Genomic DNA, 17925 nt, shown 5'->3' on the forward strand with positions numbered 1-17925 from the left:
TAAAAAAAAAAAAAAAAAAAAAAAAAAAAAAAAAAAAAAACCCTAAACCCTAAACCCTAAACCCTAAACCCTAAACCCTAAGCCCTAAACCCTAAACCCTAAACCCTAAACCCTAAACAGTTTTCTGGTTTTCTCCCCAGACAGGTAATGGAGATACATACCTAGGTGAGGTGGACGATTATAATTCCCAGGTAAGGGTTTCAAATTCCCAACGTTCCGTTCTTTTACATTTTCATCGAAAACAAACAACTTTGCTTTTAGGCCTGAATTCTGTACATACTTTGTTTTTCTTCTGATTTTTATGTTATTTTCTTCCCAATTAGCATATTAAATATAAATAACGACATGCCTGTATTGCTGAATTGGATTTGCAATCAGCTTTAAAGATTGGAGTTTGCATTCATGAGATGAATGAATTTCTTTAATTCAAGCAATCTTTTTTACCAAGCACATGGGTTATAATCTGAATAATATGTTGTCTGTTTGGTCTAATATAAAGATGCTAGCTATATGCTTTTGAAGCGGCCTGCCTTTGTTTTGCTAAGTATTGTGCATAGAAGATGAACTTGCTAAATTAGGAATTTATTTGGTGGAGATATGTGAACATCTATGCAGCCGGTTGGCAACCTTCATTATGCATCTATGCTCTTGTTATTTTATATATGTGTGTGTGGTTTACCTCAACCTTGGGAAGTAGAATGGTGGAAGATCCTACATGATATTTGCTTGATTGTCCTTTGACATCACTACCATGCACTTTTTTCCTGATAAATAAGGTGGTTGCTTCCTTGCTTACTTGAATGCTTCCATCAATGAGAGTTTATCTTTTTTTTTGGAACATAAGGGGGGAGATACCCAAATAAAAATAGCTGAAGAGACTACTCTAGTTTGTTAGTTGTGTATATGGGTGCTAGGGGAATTGGTAATTGCCCAATTAAAAATAATAATCTGTGTAGCTGCCTCTCTCATCAATGCTCTAATGCTCAAGCACTCACACTTGCGGCTTTGGCTGGGGCTGCTGCTGTCGAGTACTATGATCATAAGTCAGGAGCTAAGGCAGAGCGTGTTGCCAACTTCCTCAATCCCCATCCGCATAAAGATTGAATCTTTGAGACATGCAATGAATAAAAGACTTCAAAATATTATACTATTGAATCAAATTTTCTCCGTAGTTCTGCGAAACAGTTTAGGCATGCTGTAATTTGCTAGGACAATTATAAACTTTGTCAGATTAATGTTGTGCCAAGTTATGGCTTTATAGCAATCATGATTCGATTCATAAACTGGGTTTAGAGTTGATTTGTGCCGGGCATAGCATAGCATATATGAAACTGTCTTTTAAGTCTACTTCTGTTTTCTTTTTTTGAAAGCGATGCTATTATTTGAATTTGTGCTACAGTTGAAGTGCATGAATAGTGAAGTCATCTCTGGCTGGTTGGATTTATGTATATTATATTGGATAAATTATAATTATAATGTCATGGCTTCATTAGAAGGTTTAATTTGGATGCTAGTTTGGACTTGATTGGGATCATATCAATCATGTGGTGGAGGGAAGCCACAGAAATAGATTGTTGTGGAGATCAAACTAAACTTTGCTATCCTTATTCGGTTGAGCACGCAATTTGTATAAAAACTTGTACACAATTTATAATAAATAACTCACATAATTAGCGTGCATGTTATTCTACAATGATTCGTTTTTATAATACGGGGTATATATCTTTAATTTGTAGAATGTGATAGATATAATATAAACAAAACCAGAGCGAATCAATTCGGTGGAGTGGACCTGACTAGCTCCGGGATCGAGCTTAGCGCTTAGCCCTAGTGGTCTAGGTCGAGTCGGTTCCCAATTGAGCCCTGTGCTTGATTAATTAGGTTAAGTCTAGTGCTTGCCCACCGAAAGATCCTAAAATCCTCTAATAATCATGGGAAGAAGCCATGAAAGAAAGCAAGGGCCTTAAACAAAAAGGCCTAAAAGAAAAAAGGCTTAAAACCGACGACAAGTTGCCTGTTAAGGTTAACACCTTTAAGCCGGCATTAAAGCTCATATTCTAATTAAGTAGTTTTCTCTTTTTCCTCTCAATCGCTGAGGGCTCGCTGCAGTCCTCTCAAGCGCCGAGGCTTAACGCAAGGAAAGGACTGTTTCCCCCTTGCTTCGCTACGCTTCGCTTTTCCCTCGGAGGAAGCTATGGATCGGTACGTTACCCCCCTTAATCCCCCTCGGGGGAAGGTCATTCGGACTTCCTACGGAAACCTTCCTTTTAACCCCTTGCTACGCTTCGCTTCGCTTTCCCCTTGGGTTAAGTCTAGTGCTTGCCCACCGAGGTTGTCAATCTGGGTGCTCATCCTTGGCGGGGGAGGTATGGGGTGCGGTCAATCAAGGGAAAGAGAACGTCGGCTACTCCCTCATTTGTCTCCGCTGTATACGAAGGATGAGGGTGGGGAGTGATAGATGTTTTTTTTTAAAAAAAAAATTAAAGTATTTTAATTGAAAATTTATTAAAATAAAAATTAAATAAATTAGTCGGTCACCAGTGACTTGGTTGAAAATTTAGTCGAAAAATTTAATGGCTGAACAAAATGTAATACAAATTGAATAATCATGCATTTAATATGAAAATGTTAATAATCAAGGACTAAATGTGACACAAATTAAATAATCAAACACCAAATTTAAAAATTTTAATAGTCAAGGACCAATTGATACATGTATTATAATCTAAGGGACTCAAAATAATATTTTTTCAAAATTAAATAAGGATGTTGAGAGAAAAAATGCGGGCTTAATTATTTCCCGCGCAATGCGATGCGCAACTTAAAATCCAAACCCTTTCTTCTTCTTCGCTAGCCACCGTAGCAGACCAAAAGCATCATGACAACCACCGCAACTCGAAACGCCTCCCCCTCCTACCCACCAACCTCCCTGCCGCCGCTTACGGATACAGATATAATCCAGCTAGCCCAACTATACCACCCCCAGTCTTCTACTCCCCTCCCTCAGTTCCTCCTTAGCGAAGCTTCGCACGAGACGCTACTCTCCTACCTTCACGCACGCGCCGCCTCTCCTAACTCATCATTAGCCGTCGCTGAGTATGCCTCCGCCCTTCTCTCCCTGACCCACCTCCATCCTTCTCTCCTATCTCTAACATCCTCCCTCATCCTTTCCTACACCTCTCTTTTCTGTTCCCACAAAATTCCCCATGACTGCCATTCCCTCTCCACTCTCCAGCTCTTCACCACCCACCTCGACTCGGTCTCGTTTCCAGATTTGGGCTCTATTCTCGACACAATTCTCTGCTATACCCATCAAATTACGGATTCCGAAGATACCCACATTCTAATTCTTCTCTCCAAGTGCCTTCAATTGATTAGAACGTCCACAGAAATCGATAAACCTATCGATTATTTTAATTCTGCAATAGATAGAATGCTTAATTTCAATTGGAGTAATGCTTTTCTGGTGAAAATGGTGGAAATTCTGCGCGATTTTTCCTTTCTTGATAGAATTAAGAAGGAGAACTTTTTGGAGAAAGTGTTTAGTGGAATGGAGAAGGTGGAGCTGCAGGACTTGCCAGGGCTTGTTTATCAATTGCTGGTTTTAGCATCAAAAGGTTTCGGGAAGAGGAAAGTAATTGAAGGCATTGTGATGTATTTCGGGGAGAATTTGGCAGGAAAGGGTGGCTCTACAGTGAGGCAAGTAGAAGGGACTGTGTTGCTTCATGTCAACTTTGCAGTCAAGCAGGACCCTTCATTGGGGCTAGAAATTTTGGGGCTTGTCAGATCGTATTGTCCTGCTTTTAACCATTTTGCTGTTACAGTTTTGTTGTCAGTTGCTAGGATTAGGAGGTTCACTGAGAGCACGATTGGAGTCCTTAAAACAGCATTGTTTGCTGCTTATAGAGACTCAAGCTTTGCTCAGTAAGTGTTACTTCATTTGTTCCCCTAAATTGTTTATACTCCATACTGTTTAAGCCAGTGAAGACACTATTCTTGTAAACTGGAATTCATGTTTAGATGGATCTTGTGCAAACATGTTATGAAGTTTTAACAATTGATGGAAGGTGAACTTCTTATCTTAGCTGTCAAAGATGTTTGTATTAACAACAGGATTGTGGAAGTCATATTGAATGGATGGTACCTTGATGCCACCATTAAGCTTATGTTGAAATGGCAATACTAGTTGGATTTACAAGTGTTCTTTCATTATATGATTGATTCCACATTCTTGTATTGTAATCTGTGCTTATATTTCAGGGATTGCAAATGGCTATCAGGTGACTTAAAGGAAGAGTATCTAAAGACAGCCAGAATGATGGAGAAAGCACTGCTAGGAACTGTAAATGCTCTTTGCTTTTTATTGTGCATATATCTGGTCATGCATTCCTTGGCATATTTCTCCAATACTTGAAAGGTTTAAAACAGATTGCAATGACATGTGCCCGAACATTTTCCTATCTTTTTAAGCAGTGATCCTTGGTTTCTTGATCAGGAAAGAAAAGTGCTTAAAAATTACTGTCAGTAGTGATATCTGATGAAGCTTCAAGTCTTTATGATTTAACATTTGCCATCCAATTGCATCATGCTTTCACTAATTCGGATAAACTCAATAGCAGTTTCTCTTTAAGTTTTCACTCTATGTCTGGAATCACAGTAGACCACTTGTTTTCTTCTTCTTTGCAGGTTAATGACAGCAACCTTGGAAGAGAGCATGTGGTGCCAAGCATTGTACAACTTGGATTTTTACTGCTTGAAGGAGTAGAAGAAGGAAGCCATAAAGAATTTGATAAGTTAGATGGCATTTTAGGTCCTGAGGAACTAGGTACTCAGGTGCTCAGAAGTTTATTTGAAGTTCATGATATGGCTAGAAATGAGGTGGGTATTGATATCCGCATTTATAGGGAACCATCTTAAATTGTGCTTTCCTTCAAGGAATATTTCTTCATTCTCACATACTTGTCCCATAGAATGGCCACTTATATGTGCTTGTGTTGTGTATTGATGATAAAAAGAATTAGATATGCCTTCCAGATCATTGAGCTATGAACTAGTTGATTTGTTGCAGATAATTGAGCAATGCAAACTTCGAGTTCTTTCATTGAAGCCTGAACAAGGCCTTCCCATCGTAAGGTGATTGTGATTGTTAGTTAAATTCCTTAACATTTTCTCATTGTTGATTATAGTGTTCATTTTTTTTTTTTTTAGACTACTTGGTTGTCTAATCCGGAGATATTCATATCCGATGTTGGAACATGTTTCACATCTAAAGGCATTAATGGATTATTTTACATTCATGAATGGCAAGGTCTCTTCTCATCTGGTTACTGCCCTTTTGCCTCTCATCAAACAAAGTCGTGATCTCCAGGTATTCAAACTCTTAATTGCATGCACCAATTAAATGAATTTTCTGTCTGTCTCACAGAATATGCCAATGTTTTTCATTTTTATCTTTAGCATCGTGATTTGGCTTATATTAGTTTTCTGTAGCTTCTAAATCATTAATTGTTACTATCAGAAACTGAATTGATAGTATAAAGTCACTCTAGAATTTGGTCAGGCTGATTTTCAGAAAGAAAGGAGGGTCAGTAAATACTTATATGGGATAGTGGGAGTAATACTGAAGAGTTATGTCACCATTCTTTCATCTTTTGCTACTGATAGCTTATCAATGGCACAGGATTATATCATTCTGGTCTTGCGTAAAGCTATGTTCAGAAGAGAGGATTCAGTTCGTTATGCAGCAATCCATTCCATTCTTGATTTGGTATTGGGAGAAAAACAATCTCAAAGAGATGACACATTTTCCTTACAAGAATCAAGCAGTCAAGCTAGTTGTAGCCAGCAGGCTGAAAATCTCTGTGCAGCTGGATGTGTCCTTTTCTTGGAGCTCAATGGGTTGCTGCAGAGATGCCTTTATCAGCAGGTTTAGATTTTAATTTCCCTAAATCAATATCATGAATCACCAGTTTCCTGTCAGTTGGGAGTATTGAAACTTCAGGTTAATTATTTTCTTTTAGGCAAAAGTCAGGGAGATCCTTTACTATGGACTACTAAAGCTTGTTTTGGTGGATCCTTTATCTGTTGGGGCTGTTCTTGATTTTCTATTGCCTCATTTCTTTCAGTTTTACAAAGAGGTAACTATGCATAAAATTGTATGTACATTATTTTGGCTTACTGCCGAGCTGAAAATTAAACCAACTACACTTTATCTGGAAACAACTTGGGCCAATGCTCCTTTTTTCTTGATGGCCGCCTTGATGTATTGTGTTCTCACTAGTCAGGATGCTGTGGTTCAGCTGAGTGTCAGTCAATGTGTTAAATCTGAGAGTGGGAAAATTTATATTGAAGAGCCACTGGATTGCCTTCTTTCTTGCATTTCTTGGATTCTTCTTCTTCAGCAGCATGGAAAAACTGACAATTCTTCAGATTCATGGACTTCCTTTGGCTTCTCTCTAACACAAGAGAACGAGGTAGTATTAATTTTAATTTAATGATCTCCATCGGTACATTGTGTTCATGGTCACATATTTGTTTTGCTCTATCTCAAATTTCAGCAGGCTGGAAGAACATGGTCTGCTGAGTCATTATCCAATTCATTATCAAAGATCCGAAAGTTTCTGAGAAAGGGAGACTTGGAAGGTCTATACAGACTTAATTATATCACGATTTAATTCCTGTTACTGTGTTTCTTGCTAAGTAGCTATAGTAGGGGGGCAGATTCCATTTGCAAGCATATCAATGAGTTCTAATTTTTGAAGTTTTGTTTCCTCTTTTAAACAATACTGTGCTAAGATAAGTCGATATACGCAAGAACTAATTCTTGATGACATTTTTCCATGTTAAAATCAGGCTTACTGGGTAAAAGTATGGATGCTGGGTCTGCACCTCCAGGAGAAGAAAAACACAGATGCTATTCTTTGATTTGGTCTGGGATCATTGAAGTAATGCTGAATATCATTATCACTGAGTTTGGAAAAGCAACTGATGCAAAAAAGATAGATTTGGAGAAAGAATTGTTTGAGTTTGTTAGCATTCATGAGTGGTTGGGGGAAAATGTGAATATTGCTAAGCAGAGTGGTGGTGTGAAAAGAGGCTCCCAACGCCTTACTGCGAATGATGCCTCCGAAAGGATTGATTTAAGTAGCACTATATTGTCTGAGGAAAGAATTCCTTTATTGGCAACCTCAGCCATATGTCAGCTATTGCATACTGCACAAGAATCATGGAAGTCTGTTGGCATTGACAGCAATTTGGCCTCCCAGGACCGTAGCCAGTTATCCTCTGGAAAGGCTTCAGCTCCATGTGCCAACATTTTTCCTTTTGTGTTAGATATTTGTTGGCGCCAGTTGAAATCTTACAGTTGTATGGCAAAAGAGAATCCACTAAAGGTGTTGATCTACGGTGATATCAAACAGTTGGGACAGCCACTGCTAAAGATGGTTTGGTTTCTCTTGTCAGCATCAAAATCTAACAAAGTTAACAAGAAGGATGCCAGTGGTAGAAAAGATACTGATTACAAGAAGGAACATATCTACTCTTTACTAGTGTGCTTGAAAGAATTGATAAAAATAAATCTGTGTGGCCCTGGATATTTGGATTTAATGGATGATCTGGTGTCCATCTCTGAAGCAAGAAGTGATGGATCAGATAATGAGTATGAACAGGCTAATGGGCTCCTTGATCACAACATGAGGAGTGATGAGGTATTCATTAGAAAGAGTATATGGGTCTTGCTAAATGAGCTACTTGCACATTCTTTGTTCCGGGAAGTTGAGGTAAGTCGAGTAGTAATTAATCAGTAAAGCTTTAGTGTACAGTGTGATTATTTACCTGATTTATTCCATATCTATCTATCCAAATTTTCAGGTAGTGTCAGATATAGTAAGTTTAATTGGCAGTAAATTGGGTGAAGAAGGGAGGGATGTTGTTGGCAATTTGGCAAGGTGCATCTGTAAAACCAGAAATGTAACAAATCCCAAGGTTGCCAAAAGTGTTATCAACCTTGCTTTGTCTTTAAGCTCACCACCGAATGACTTGATTATTGCCCAAGACATGGCTGCAGAGGTGTTAAAAGTTGTAGGGAAAGAGGATTGTGATCCAGAAGAGACATCAGACACTTATTCTATTATAAACAAATCTACTAGTGCTGCTATTGCTTCAACAATACTGCAATTTCTTGAATCAAGTATTGGCGACATTGAATGGATGAGCAGCATGAAGTTGAAGGCAAGCTCTTGTTCATATCACAAAGGCCCTAGTTGTAGTCATCAACGTTGTGAAAAGGCTTCAGAATTGGTTATGGAAGAAAGTCTATATTCAAGAGCAGAAGGTGTTGTAAAGGTGGCATCCTTTTTTGTATTGATGAACCTCAAGGGTAAGCCGAAGGCTGAAGCTGTTAAATTTTATCATTTTTATATATAATAATACTAGACTAGAAGTTATTAACACTGGAGAATTGACAGATCCCCAGGCAGAACAGTTGTTGAGATTGGCAGCAAGGTTTTACAAGAATTTAGCTCGAATATCAAAGCTCCAAGTTGCATCGAAAGGCTGCAAGCAACTCTTACCCAGCCTCAAGTACCAGAAGCTGGTAGAAGCAACTTGCAGGCAGCTAACAGCTCCTCTATACAATTTTGTAGCAAATATGCAAAAGGTAAAGAAAGAAACAGTACAGTACACTGTGTGTTTGTATGTAAAGTAGGTGTTGATGATGGTTTTTTTTTTTTTTTTTTTGAAGAAACAACAAGAGGGTGCGGGGGGTAGAGGAATGGTGAACAAGATAAAAAGGGAAAACAGATGCATCCCGGAGTTGATCTATCAGATAGAAGATTACGAAAAATACCTTATCCAGCTTAGCAAGGCAAGCAAATTGAATTTGCTGAGGCATGCAAAGCGTAGCACTTGCAGGGATTTCAAAATACTACTGGAGCCTGCTGCAGATAGTAGTAATGATAATAATGCTGCAGTTGTTGGTGAGAAGAGGGAATCATCATCCGTTGAAGAAAATGAAGATGATGAAGAAGCTGCGGAGGAGGAAGAAGAGGAGGAGGAAGAAGCTGCTCTTTACAAGGCCAAGAGATCCAAAACCAGGATAGTGGAGGACTCAGATGAAGATGCAGATGCAGCAGCATAGGCTAGGAATACTAATAATCTATACTATATATAAAAGTATTATCCTCCTCCAGAATTTTCCCGCCCAAACGTAGGGGTATTTTAGTAATATAGTAATTATTATAATAATATTAATATTAATAATATTAAATATTATTATTATAGAATAATATTAATAATAGAATAATATTAATTATAATTGGTTATAATAGGTTATTAGTAATTATGATAATTATTTAGATACAAAAATTATGAATGCCAATCATATTATATTATATATGTATATATAAATATAATATTATCCTATTATATCTATATGTAATTATGAAATTAACAGTTACATACATTCATATGGAAATAGTTATTATATAAATAAATATCTTACAATACTACACATTTCTATCCCTAATTTTATCATAATCCCATTATATCCTCTTCATTAGTAATCATTATTCACTCCTTTCCATAACATCTTAATCCGAATATATATTCTCCCATCTTCTTCCATTATTGCAAAAAAATTCTCCATCCTTCCCTATAGTTTTTTCTCTTTTCTCGCCAAAAGGAAGAAAAGAACTAGCAAACAAGGATTATCAACTATGAGTGTTTCGAGTGTGCGCAGTGAATTTTGATTTCTTGGGTAAGTATTCATGTTCACCAAAATACTTTTACCCCAAAAATAATCATTTTCGTAAGTGTTTATGTGCACCATCTTTCTAAAATCCCTCAAAAATAATTTCTATAGTACTTGTGAATAATTGTTATTTGACTTATGACTTATGTAATATTTGTATGTGTATTGTATGTTTGGATTATTGGTACAAATATTGTATATTGTGTGTTTGATTTAGGCAAATGGAGACAAATATACAGTCCAGGACAAAGATAAGCTAAGGAACAACTTAAAAATCATTCAGGATTACCTTTGTTCATTTGAGTCACAGGGTTTGATAGTTGTTAACACATCAGCCGCTGCATTTCTCCAAGCACTGGATTGGCTGCATAATTATTTTTTGCAGCGCATAGAAGAAGGGATATCATCTGTTCCCAGTGGAAATAGCGGGCAGACTGCTTCAGACTAGATTACTTTGGACTGCACTCACTTGTGATCATCGGAAGTATCGGAAAGATATGAAGGGATTTTTGTTCGAAATCAATAGGCTGCTGGTGGATGTTCTTCGCAAGATTGTAATTTTGAAGTATAATAACTGTCTTTGAAGAGAATAAACATGAATTGTTTATCATCTTCAAAGAGTTTGAAAAAGCCTAAGATTGAACCCAAGGCATGATAGCCTTGGTTATTTTGTTTTTTGATTTAGCACAAACAATATTTATTTGAGTTTCAATTCTTCTTAGTTTGACTGGAATAATTAAATGCTTAACAGATGGATTAATTAACTCATGTTTTCTTAAGGAAACTGTAAAGGAAGGAAAAACTAAAAAATACACTAATTAACACATGTTTTCTTTTTCTTTTCTTATAATATGACAAAATTGCTATATATCTAGACAAAAAACATATGTTTAAGATAACAATGGATTTCTATAACTGAGTTGCTAGAGAACAAGTACATTAGCCCAATTTATAAAAATCCTAAATAATGATATATAAAATCTCCAAAGTTACATCACCGCATGCGTAGATCTACACATTAGCTATTAATTTGAGCAATTGTTTGCTCAAACTCAAGCAATGATAACATCAAAAAACATAAATGATCCAAAACATATCTTCAATTGCACTATATAATATTTGATGTTCTAATTTAAATAATTATATATCAATCCAAATATTTTTAATATATTATTATAACAAATCCATTCCGTGCATCGCACGGGCGAAAATACTAGTAATACAGTAATGCAGACCTCACTCCGTGTTCATACTCATTGGAATTATATTCACGTCGTATAGCGAACCTTGGTCACGTCTCAATAATAGCTTAAGGGTCCGTTTGGAAAGAAGGAAAATGACTTTTGGAAAATATTTTCTGGAAAATGAATCATTTTCCGGAAAACAGTTTCATTTCCAGTGTTTGGATGTATTATGGAAAACTGTCTTTGTGTGTTTGGTTCATTTTCTGGAAAATGGATAGAATTGCATAATTAAACATTGTAATTGTTTTATTTAAAATATAAAAAATTATAATAGTTATTAAAATAATGGTATTTAATAAAAAATAGAATTTATAAAAAAATTAAAAATTAAAAAAATTTAAAAAAAAATAAAAAAAAAATGTAGCAAAGGTTTTCGGCGGTTTCCCCACCTCCTTGGTCCATGGTCATGATGATATGGCTTGGTTTTGGTTGAAAACATGCAAAACAGCTATTCTGGCGATTTCATAAAATGACTTATGGAAAAAAACTCCGTAAGTCATTTTCCGGAAAAATGAACTGATTTTCCTTGGTCAACGGAAAACATTTTCCGTTGACCACATTTTCCAGACATTGCCAAACACAGAAAACTCGGAAAACATTTTCCAGAAGTCATTTTACAGGTTACCAAACACACCCTAAGTGCCAAATTAATACGGAGTATTTTTTTTCTACATATTTCTATTTGTTTACGGTGATTGGGCTTAGTTATAGCGAATTTGGTATTAATAATAGTTTTGGGCCCAAGGTATGGGTCCATTTGTGGCTTATGGGCGGCCTGTTGCAAATCTTTGAGTGCGAGACAGTTCCTTCAAACTCATCCCAGATTCGTGGGAGCGCACACAACTCAAATCAAATGTATGCGCATATGTACAGAACAACGCCGATTTGTAACTTAGTCTTGGCACGAACGTCAAGTAGGAAGATGGCAACAGCTGCGTCTGCGTGTCAGAAGCTGCTCACCGTTGGCACTAAAATCATCGGTGTCGGCCGCAACTTCGCCGCTCACGCCAAAGAACTCGGCAACTCCGTCCCCAAAGTCCTCTATCTCCCCCCCTTTCTTCTATATGTGTGGAGTGTGCATTTGATATACGTCTTGTGTTTACTTGTAGGAGCCTGTGTTGTTTCTGAAACCGACTACGTCGTATTTGCAAAATGGAGGTACGATCGAGATTCCACAACCCTTGGAAACGCTGCATCACGAGGTAGAGCTGGCGGTGGTGATCGGCCAAAGAGCTAGGGATGTCACCCCCGGTAGTGCCATGGATTATATTGGAGGTATTGTAGCTTAAAGTTTTTAACATTTTCTAAATTTTCTATCCTTGAATTTCAGCTTTGCTTTGTAACTAGTTTTTCACATGAGATAATACCCAAATTTTATTTTTAAATAATTACTTCCAAGATTATATAAAAGATGTTAGATGTTGAATTTGTTTATTTAATTTGATAATTGAAAATATATGAGTGCAAGATAATATAAGAGGGATTGATTATAATTGGCATAAATGTTTGCAATTTTGTAAAATTGATAGTCTAAATACTTAGTCTATAAACGATAGTCTAAATAAATACTACTTTTGGTTTGAATTTCTCTAAGAGCACCATTATAAGTATTTCTAAGTCTTCGTAATTCTTTTTAGAAGTCATAATGCATTCCATTTGGCATTTAGATTTTAGAAATTAGCTCTTCATAGATTTCATACAATAATCATACTAACTTCAAGATAAAATTAAAAAAGAAAGTTTTAAAGAAGTAATTCTTACCTTTGAACTTCTACCTTCTTAATCTAATATAAAATTTAATAATGTTACAGAAGAAATTAAGATACTCTAAAGTAAAGAGTTGTATTCCTAATTTTTGAACCTAGTTGCTATTGTAATATGAGATAATATAAGAGAGGAAAATGCTATTTTAAAAAAAAATAGGACTTTATTCCTCAATCCTTAGTTTCTATTTATTTTTTTAAAATTATGTTTGGAGTATTATAACTTTTTTTTTTATATGTTGACCCCTATTATAGTATTATATATATTTGACTATTTGAGTGGTGTCAATTTTAACCTTTCTCAATATATATATATATATATGTAGGTAATAAGTTAAAGAATTTGAGTGGTGTCAATTGACACCACTCTCCCTAATGTGGCTCCGCCACTGTCTGACATGGCCTGATGGAAACTAGTGATTCCTCTTTGGCTTTCACTGCTAACTCGTAGGCCTTATCAACAGGGAGTTTGAAACTTGTATGCAAAGTTCTCATGCATTATGCCATGATAATGCACTGTAATGTGGAAGATTGCTGTTCTTTATTATTCCATAGTTAGAACTGCTAAATTTTCTCCTTTTTTTGGCACTCCATACTGTTTAACTTCATATGTTGTGTAGGTTCATTTCTCTCATTCTCTTGTTTCCTGAATCAGATTAATAATGTTGTGCAGGCTTGCAGTTCTGAATTCCATTTGACTTGTTGAAGATTCTGTTTTTCAGGCTATGCTGTTGCATTGGATATGACTGCAAGGGAAATCCAATCTGCTGCAAAGGTGCAGATTTGCTACCTACATCTTGTTAAATAGCTTTTAATATATGATGTCACCTTTAAATGTTTGATTTTCTTTGTTTAGGGAAATTTTATTCTGTGCTCTTCTACAAGCTTTTGATCTTCTTGCAATATTGTCAGTTTGAAATGTTTATATATGTTATTTTCTGCTTCTTATTCCAGTCTGCAGGTCTGCCATGGACTGTAGCTAAAGGTCAAGACACTTTCACGCCAATCAGCTCTATTGTAAGAAATGGCTCCTTTTTTAAATTGTTCTATGTTCAATTCTTTTTGAAGATCTGATTCAATCACACGTGTCTGTAGTTGGCTACTTGTTAGATTAGCAAATTAGGGCATTGTAGTTGTCTGGACTATTTATTGCCCCAAATATTGGATTATTTATAGAATGTACACCACTAACTACTTTTTTTTTTTTCTCACAATTTAATACTTGGAAATATTGAATAGAAATATTTTCCCTCCTTTCTGACATATTTATTGGAGATTTTATATTTATTTATGCTTGCTTGCTTACTAAGATGGATGATTCCTAATGAATGTGGAAAGGATATCCTAAGAGGGGATGAATCTTTGATAAACATGCAAGAATAGGTCTATGAACAGAGGAAGATATTCGCATCGTTTTTGACATTTTCTTCTGTTGTCTCATCCTTAATATTTTAAATGCAAATATAGATATCTGCTACTGCTCTAGGTATTTCCTGTGTTGATGTATTCTTAGTGTTGTGTGCCTTCAATTATATAGTTTTTATGTGTGATTTATTATTTAAATGTGGCAGTTTGTGGTTTCTGCAGTTACCTTGTTCATTGGTGCCAGACCCTCATGATGTAGAATTATGGCTGAAGGTATTTAATGTTCATTGTAGGCCTATCATGCCATCATGCCAAAAATGTTAATTAAAAGTAATGGCTGCATTATCTGCTACTTTGCAGGTTGATGGAGAAATTCGGCAAAAAGGCTCTACAAGGGATATGATATTCAAGATCCCATATCTAGTTAGCTACATAAGTTGTATTATGACACTTGCTGAGGGAGATGTCATCTTGACTGGTATGAACATGCTTCTTGAGTGAGAAAACTTGCAAAGCTACTTTCTATCAAAATGAAAAAGACCTACAAATGAAAACCTCGTTAAAAGAAAAAGACCTACAAATTGAATAATATGTTTTTTTTTTATAAATAAATTCCAACAGGAACCCCTGAAGGTGTTGGCCCCGTAAAGGTAGGTCAAAAGGTTGAAGCTGGGATAACAGGTCTCCTGGATGTGCACTTCAACGTTGGAAGACGCCAGGGAGCGACGCATTGATATGGTGCATTATTTAAGGGGGTAAGCATACGGCATGGTCTCCAGCAAGTGTTGAGACTTTTTCTATTTTACCTTAATTATAAACACCAGTTTGTGTTTTCAAAAAAATAAACAACAGTTTGTATTCAGACATGTGAAAACTCTGGTCAAGTATTCAGTTGTAATTTGAAGATGATTTGGTATTTTATTGGGTAAAATTATGTGGCCAAGCATTTATTCAATGGTTATACCATGGACTTGGTCCTGGTGAACCCGTGTCAATTACATACTGAATATTCACAAAATTTGAATTGTAAACATTTAATATGTAAATTGTGAATATTCAGTATATAAATTGTGAATATTCAATATGTAAATTGTGTATTTTTTTTGAAATAATATGCCGCATTTTATTGGGTTGGTATAAAATGTTTCAAATGCCAATAGCTCCACAATACCCCATAGTTAGATAAATTGGATTAGTAATTAACATGCATATTCATTTTTTAAAATAAATTTTAGGGATGTTTGATTCAAATGGGTGACTGGATGTGAAATATGAATTTTTAATTAAATTTATAGTATTTGATTCTATTACAATGTAGTATTCCGTAGTTGATAGTAAAAATAGCTTGAATGTATTTGGTGTGTAGAAATGTATAAGAGAGTATGGAATTCTTGAGAAAGTTTAGCTCATAGAAGCTGTATTATTCCGTAGTCTAAGGTTTTTTGACATCTTTGAATAACAATTTACTTTCTCTCCTAACAAAAAAATATTTAAAATAATAACAATAATTAGAGAGGTCTTTTTTGTCTATTTGCTTTTCTCCCATATTTGGCGGATACAATAATGTAGTGATATTTACTATGGACTAAAAGATAACATATTTAATTCCCAATACACTAAAAAAAAAAAAAAAAAAAATCGGGCGGCGACTAATCCGACTATTGATCTCTGTACTTCGGCTGTGAACTCCGAAGATTGCATTTTCATCCGAGACATGGCATATCGAACTTCCGATCTCGTTGGCCAAGTCGATCCGGCTCAGAGCTTTAACACAGAAGCCCTCCTCCGCTACTCCTCTGCCCATGTCGATGGCTTCCCTCCTTCTCCATCTCAATTCTCCGTTTCTCAGGTATTTTTCTTCGCGCTCAACTGCAACTCGATTACTGCTTAAGCAACCAAGTTTAGGGATTTAATTGCTCTTCCACTTTTGGTTGTGTGTTATGATTGGCCCATCACTGATTACGAAAATATCCTACTTGCCGTTTTCAATTTTTAAAAATCCACAAAATACAGACTGGTTACTACATGGGTGTTTCAAATTTCATGGGCGTTCTAATGTAGTATTCATTTGTGACGTAGTTTGGGCATGGCCAATCAAATCCTACATTTCTCGTTGAGGTCCATTCAGGAACTAAAGTGAAGAAATATGTATTAAGAAAGAAACCTCCTGGTGAACTGCTTCAATCTGCTCATGCTGTTGAGAGAGAATATGAGGTGCTTTGTGCTTGTAAAGAATAGGAATATCATTCTTTTTGTTTTATTTTATTTGAAACTTAATGGCTTAACATCACAGGTCCTGCATGCATTAGGTAGTCGTACACTGGTGCCAGTCCCTAAAGTTTTCTGTTTGTGTACGGACTCAAGTGTGATTGGAACACCATTTTACATAATGGAGTATTTGGAAGGGCGCATTTTTATTGACCCCAAGCTCCCAGTATGAACTATTGAACTCTATATACTTTTTCGACCTCCTTATCAATGATTGATTTAACTTCAGCACATGGATAACATTATAGTCATACCATTTGTAGGTTAATTTATTGTATTTGACCAATGCTTCATTAATCTTTTGATATAAGGATCTACCACCTAAACAAAGAAAGGCAATATATCATGCAACTGCCCAAGCTTTGGCCTCAATTCATTCAGTTGATGTTGATGCTATTGGTCTAGGCAATTATGGGAAGCGGAATAACTACTGTAAGCGACAGGTGTGCCAATTCTAGCTAACAGGCTTTCTTATTTTTCAATATATAACTTTTGCAAATATTTTACTTGTGAATTGTGATAACAAATAATTGCCCCTACTTTTGGGCACTTCTGATTAAGTTGTTTTGTTGTACCTTGTTGTTTGCCTTTGCTCTATTTGCTATGAAGTTTTGAGTAAAGTTATTTCCAGATTATATGCTCAGATTGGCTAATTAGTTATTAAACCTACTTTAGGTTGAGAGGTGGGCCAAACAGTATCTTTTATCCACTGGTGAGGGTAAGTCTGAGAGAAATCAGAAAATGTTGGAACTGGCTGATTGGTTGCAGAAGCACATTCCCCTGGAAGATTCTTCTGGGGCAACAGCAGGTCTTGTCCATGGTGACTTTCGAATTGATAATATTGTGTTCCATCCCATAGAGGTGCAATTCTTGAAAGCTTTTGCATTTCAAATTTTCCCTAATATTAATATATGATCTCAGATAAAAACTTAATTGCACACATTCTATTCAGTGAAATATAATGTGTGAATTAGCTATTAGAATGGTTGTATTAAGTTGTATCTTGCTTGCCTAAAAATGTGACTGACTTTTCTTCTGAACGTCAGGACAAAGTCATTGGGATTCTTGATTGGGAACTTTCTACTCTTGGTAATCAGATGTGTGATGTTGCTTACAGCTGCTTGGTACTTCTTTCAATTTGCAATATGCTTAGTTTATACTTCTGATTAGGATTTTCAGTTCATGAGATTATTGCAAATTCTATTGAGGAACATTCTGAAGTTGCTTATGGCATTATCTTCCTTGCCAGAACTATATTGTCAATATTGCATCAATGAATCTAGAAGAGAATGATGGTTTTGAACTTAAAAGTTTCCCTGAAGGCATTCCTTCTCTAGTGGAATTCCTGGCAGATTATTGTTCAGCAGCTGTAAGTCCAATATTGATAATCACAGTTTTTTTTTAATTTTCCCCAACCCACTATGATTGGCTGATTGCTTTTCGTATTGAAGCACATTTCAATTTTAAGGTGGTATGACAGAAAATACATACACTGCATCCCTCCCCCTCCCCCCTCGCCCCTCCCCCCCCCCAAAAA

General features: G+C 36.0%; 3 protein-coding genes across 4 annotated transcripts in view; all 3 read left to right on the forward strand.

Annotated features, from left to right (window-relative positions):
* Positions 1 to 2867: 2867 nt before the first annotated feature.
* On the forward strand, positions 2868 to 9202 carry LOC115996465 (Fanconi anemia group I protein homolog). 2 transcript variants are annotated; one of them, XM_031235688.1, is made up of 13 exons: positions 2868 to 3924; positions 4261 to 4342; positions 4687 to 4878; positions 5069 to 5133; positions 5209 to 5368; positions 5681 to 5926; positions 6021 to 6137; positions 6285 to 6473; positions 6558 to 6642; positions 6853 to 7778; positions 7870 to 8377; positions 8466 to 8656; positions 8741 to 9202. In XM_031235688.1, the coding sequence occupies exons 1-13, from the start codon at positions 2879 to 2881 to the stop codon at positions 9134 to 9136; spliced, it is 4203 nt and encodes a 1400-aa protein (XP_031091548.1). In that variant the 5' UTR covers positions 2868 to 2878; the 3' UTR covers positions 9137 to 9202. The 2 variants fall into 2 exon arrangements, with proteins under 2 accessions (XP_031091548.1, XP_031091549.1); XM_031235689.1 differs by having other exon boundaries at positions 6561 to 6642.
* Positions 9203 to 11822: 2620 nt separating this feature from the next.
* Positions 11823 to 15229, forward strand: LOC115996219 (probable acylpyruvase FAHD1, mitochondrial). Its single transcript, XM_031235370.1, has 7 exons — positions 11823 to 12028; positions 12102 to 12267; positions 13478 to 13530; positions 13710 to 13772; positions 14343 to 14393; positions 14481 to 14598; positions 14742 to 15229. Exons 1-7 carry the CDS (start codon positions 11846 to 11848, stop codon positions 14852 to 14854), a joined length of 747 nt encoding a protein of 248 aa, XP_031091230.1. The 5' UTR covers positions 11823 to 11845; the 3' UTR covers positions 14855 to 15229.
* Positions 15230 to 15738: 509 nt separating this feature from the next.
* LOC115996726 (probable acyl-CoA dehydrogenase IBR3) overlaps positions 15739 to 17925 on the forward strand; it is a 7804-nt gene continuing 5617 nt past the window's right edge. Inside the window, exons 1-7 of the mRNA XM_031236102.1 lie at positions 15739 to 15969; positions 16200 to 16334; positions 16414 to 16554; positions 16700 to 16831; positions 17064 to 17249; positions 17435 to 17512; positions 17638 to 17757. Of these exons, the coding sequence (XP_031091962.1) occupies positions 15835 to 15969; positions 16200 to 16334; positions 16414 to 16554; positions 16700 to 16831; positions 17064 to 17249; positions 17435 to 17512; positions 17638 to 17757 (927 nt within the window). The 5' untranslated portion in view covers positions 15739 to 15834. The remainder of the gene's footprint in view (positions 15970 to 16199; positions 16335 to 16413; positions 16555 to 16699; positions 16832 to 17063; positions 17250 to 17434; positions 17513 to 17637; positions 17758 to 17925) is intronic.

This window comes from Ipomoea triloba, chromosome 11 (assembly GCF_003576645.1).
Source record: "Ipomoea triloba cultivar NCNSP0323 chromosome 11, ASM357664v1".
Classification (NCBI taxonomy): domain Eukaryota; kingdom Viridiplantae; phylum Streptophyta; class Magnoliopsida; order Solanales; family Convolvulaceae; genus Ipomoea; species Ipomoea triloba.

What these genes read in the sequence shown, in the direction of transcription:
- LOC115996465 (XM_031235688.1), top strand. Translation starts at nt 2,879, where the DNA reads ATGACAACCACCGCAACTCGAAACGCCTCCCCCTCCTACCCACCAACC. An exon ending in AGAGATGCCTTTATCAGCAG is followed by an intron (nt 5,927 to 6,020) that starts GTTTAGATTTTA and finishes ATTTTCTTTTAG; the next exon opens with GCAAAAGTCAGGGAGATCCT. An exon ending in GAGAAAGGGAGACTTGGAAG is followed by an intron (nt 6,643 to 6,852) that starts GTCTATACAGAC and finishes TGTTAAAATCAG; the next exon opens with GCTTACTGGGTAAAAGTATG.
- LOC115996219 (XM_031235370.1), top strand. Translation starts at nt 11,846, where the DNA reads ATGTATGCGCATATGTACAGAACAACGCCGATTTGTAACTTAGTCTTG. An exon ending in TGCCATGGATTATATTGGAG is followed by an intron (nt 12,268 to 13,477) that starts GTATTGTAGCTT and finishes TCTGTTTTTCAG; the next exon opens with GCTATGCTGTTGCATTGGAT. An exon ending in AAATCCAATCTGCTGCAAAG is followed by an intron (nt 13,531 to 13,709) that starts GTGCAGATTTGC and finishes TTCTTATTCCAG; the next exon opens with TCTGCAGGTCTGCCATGGAC.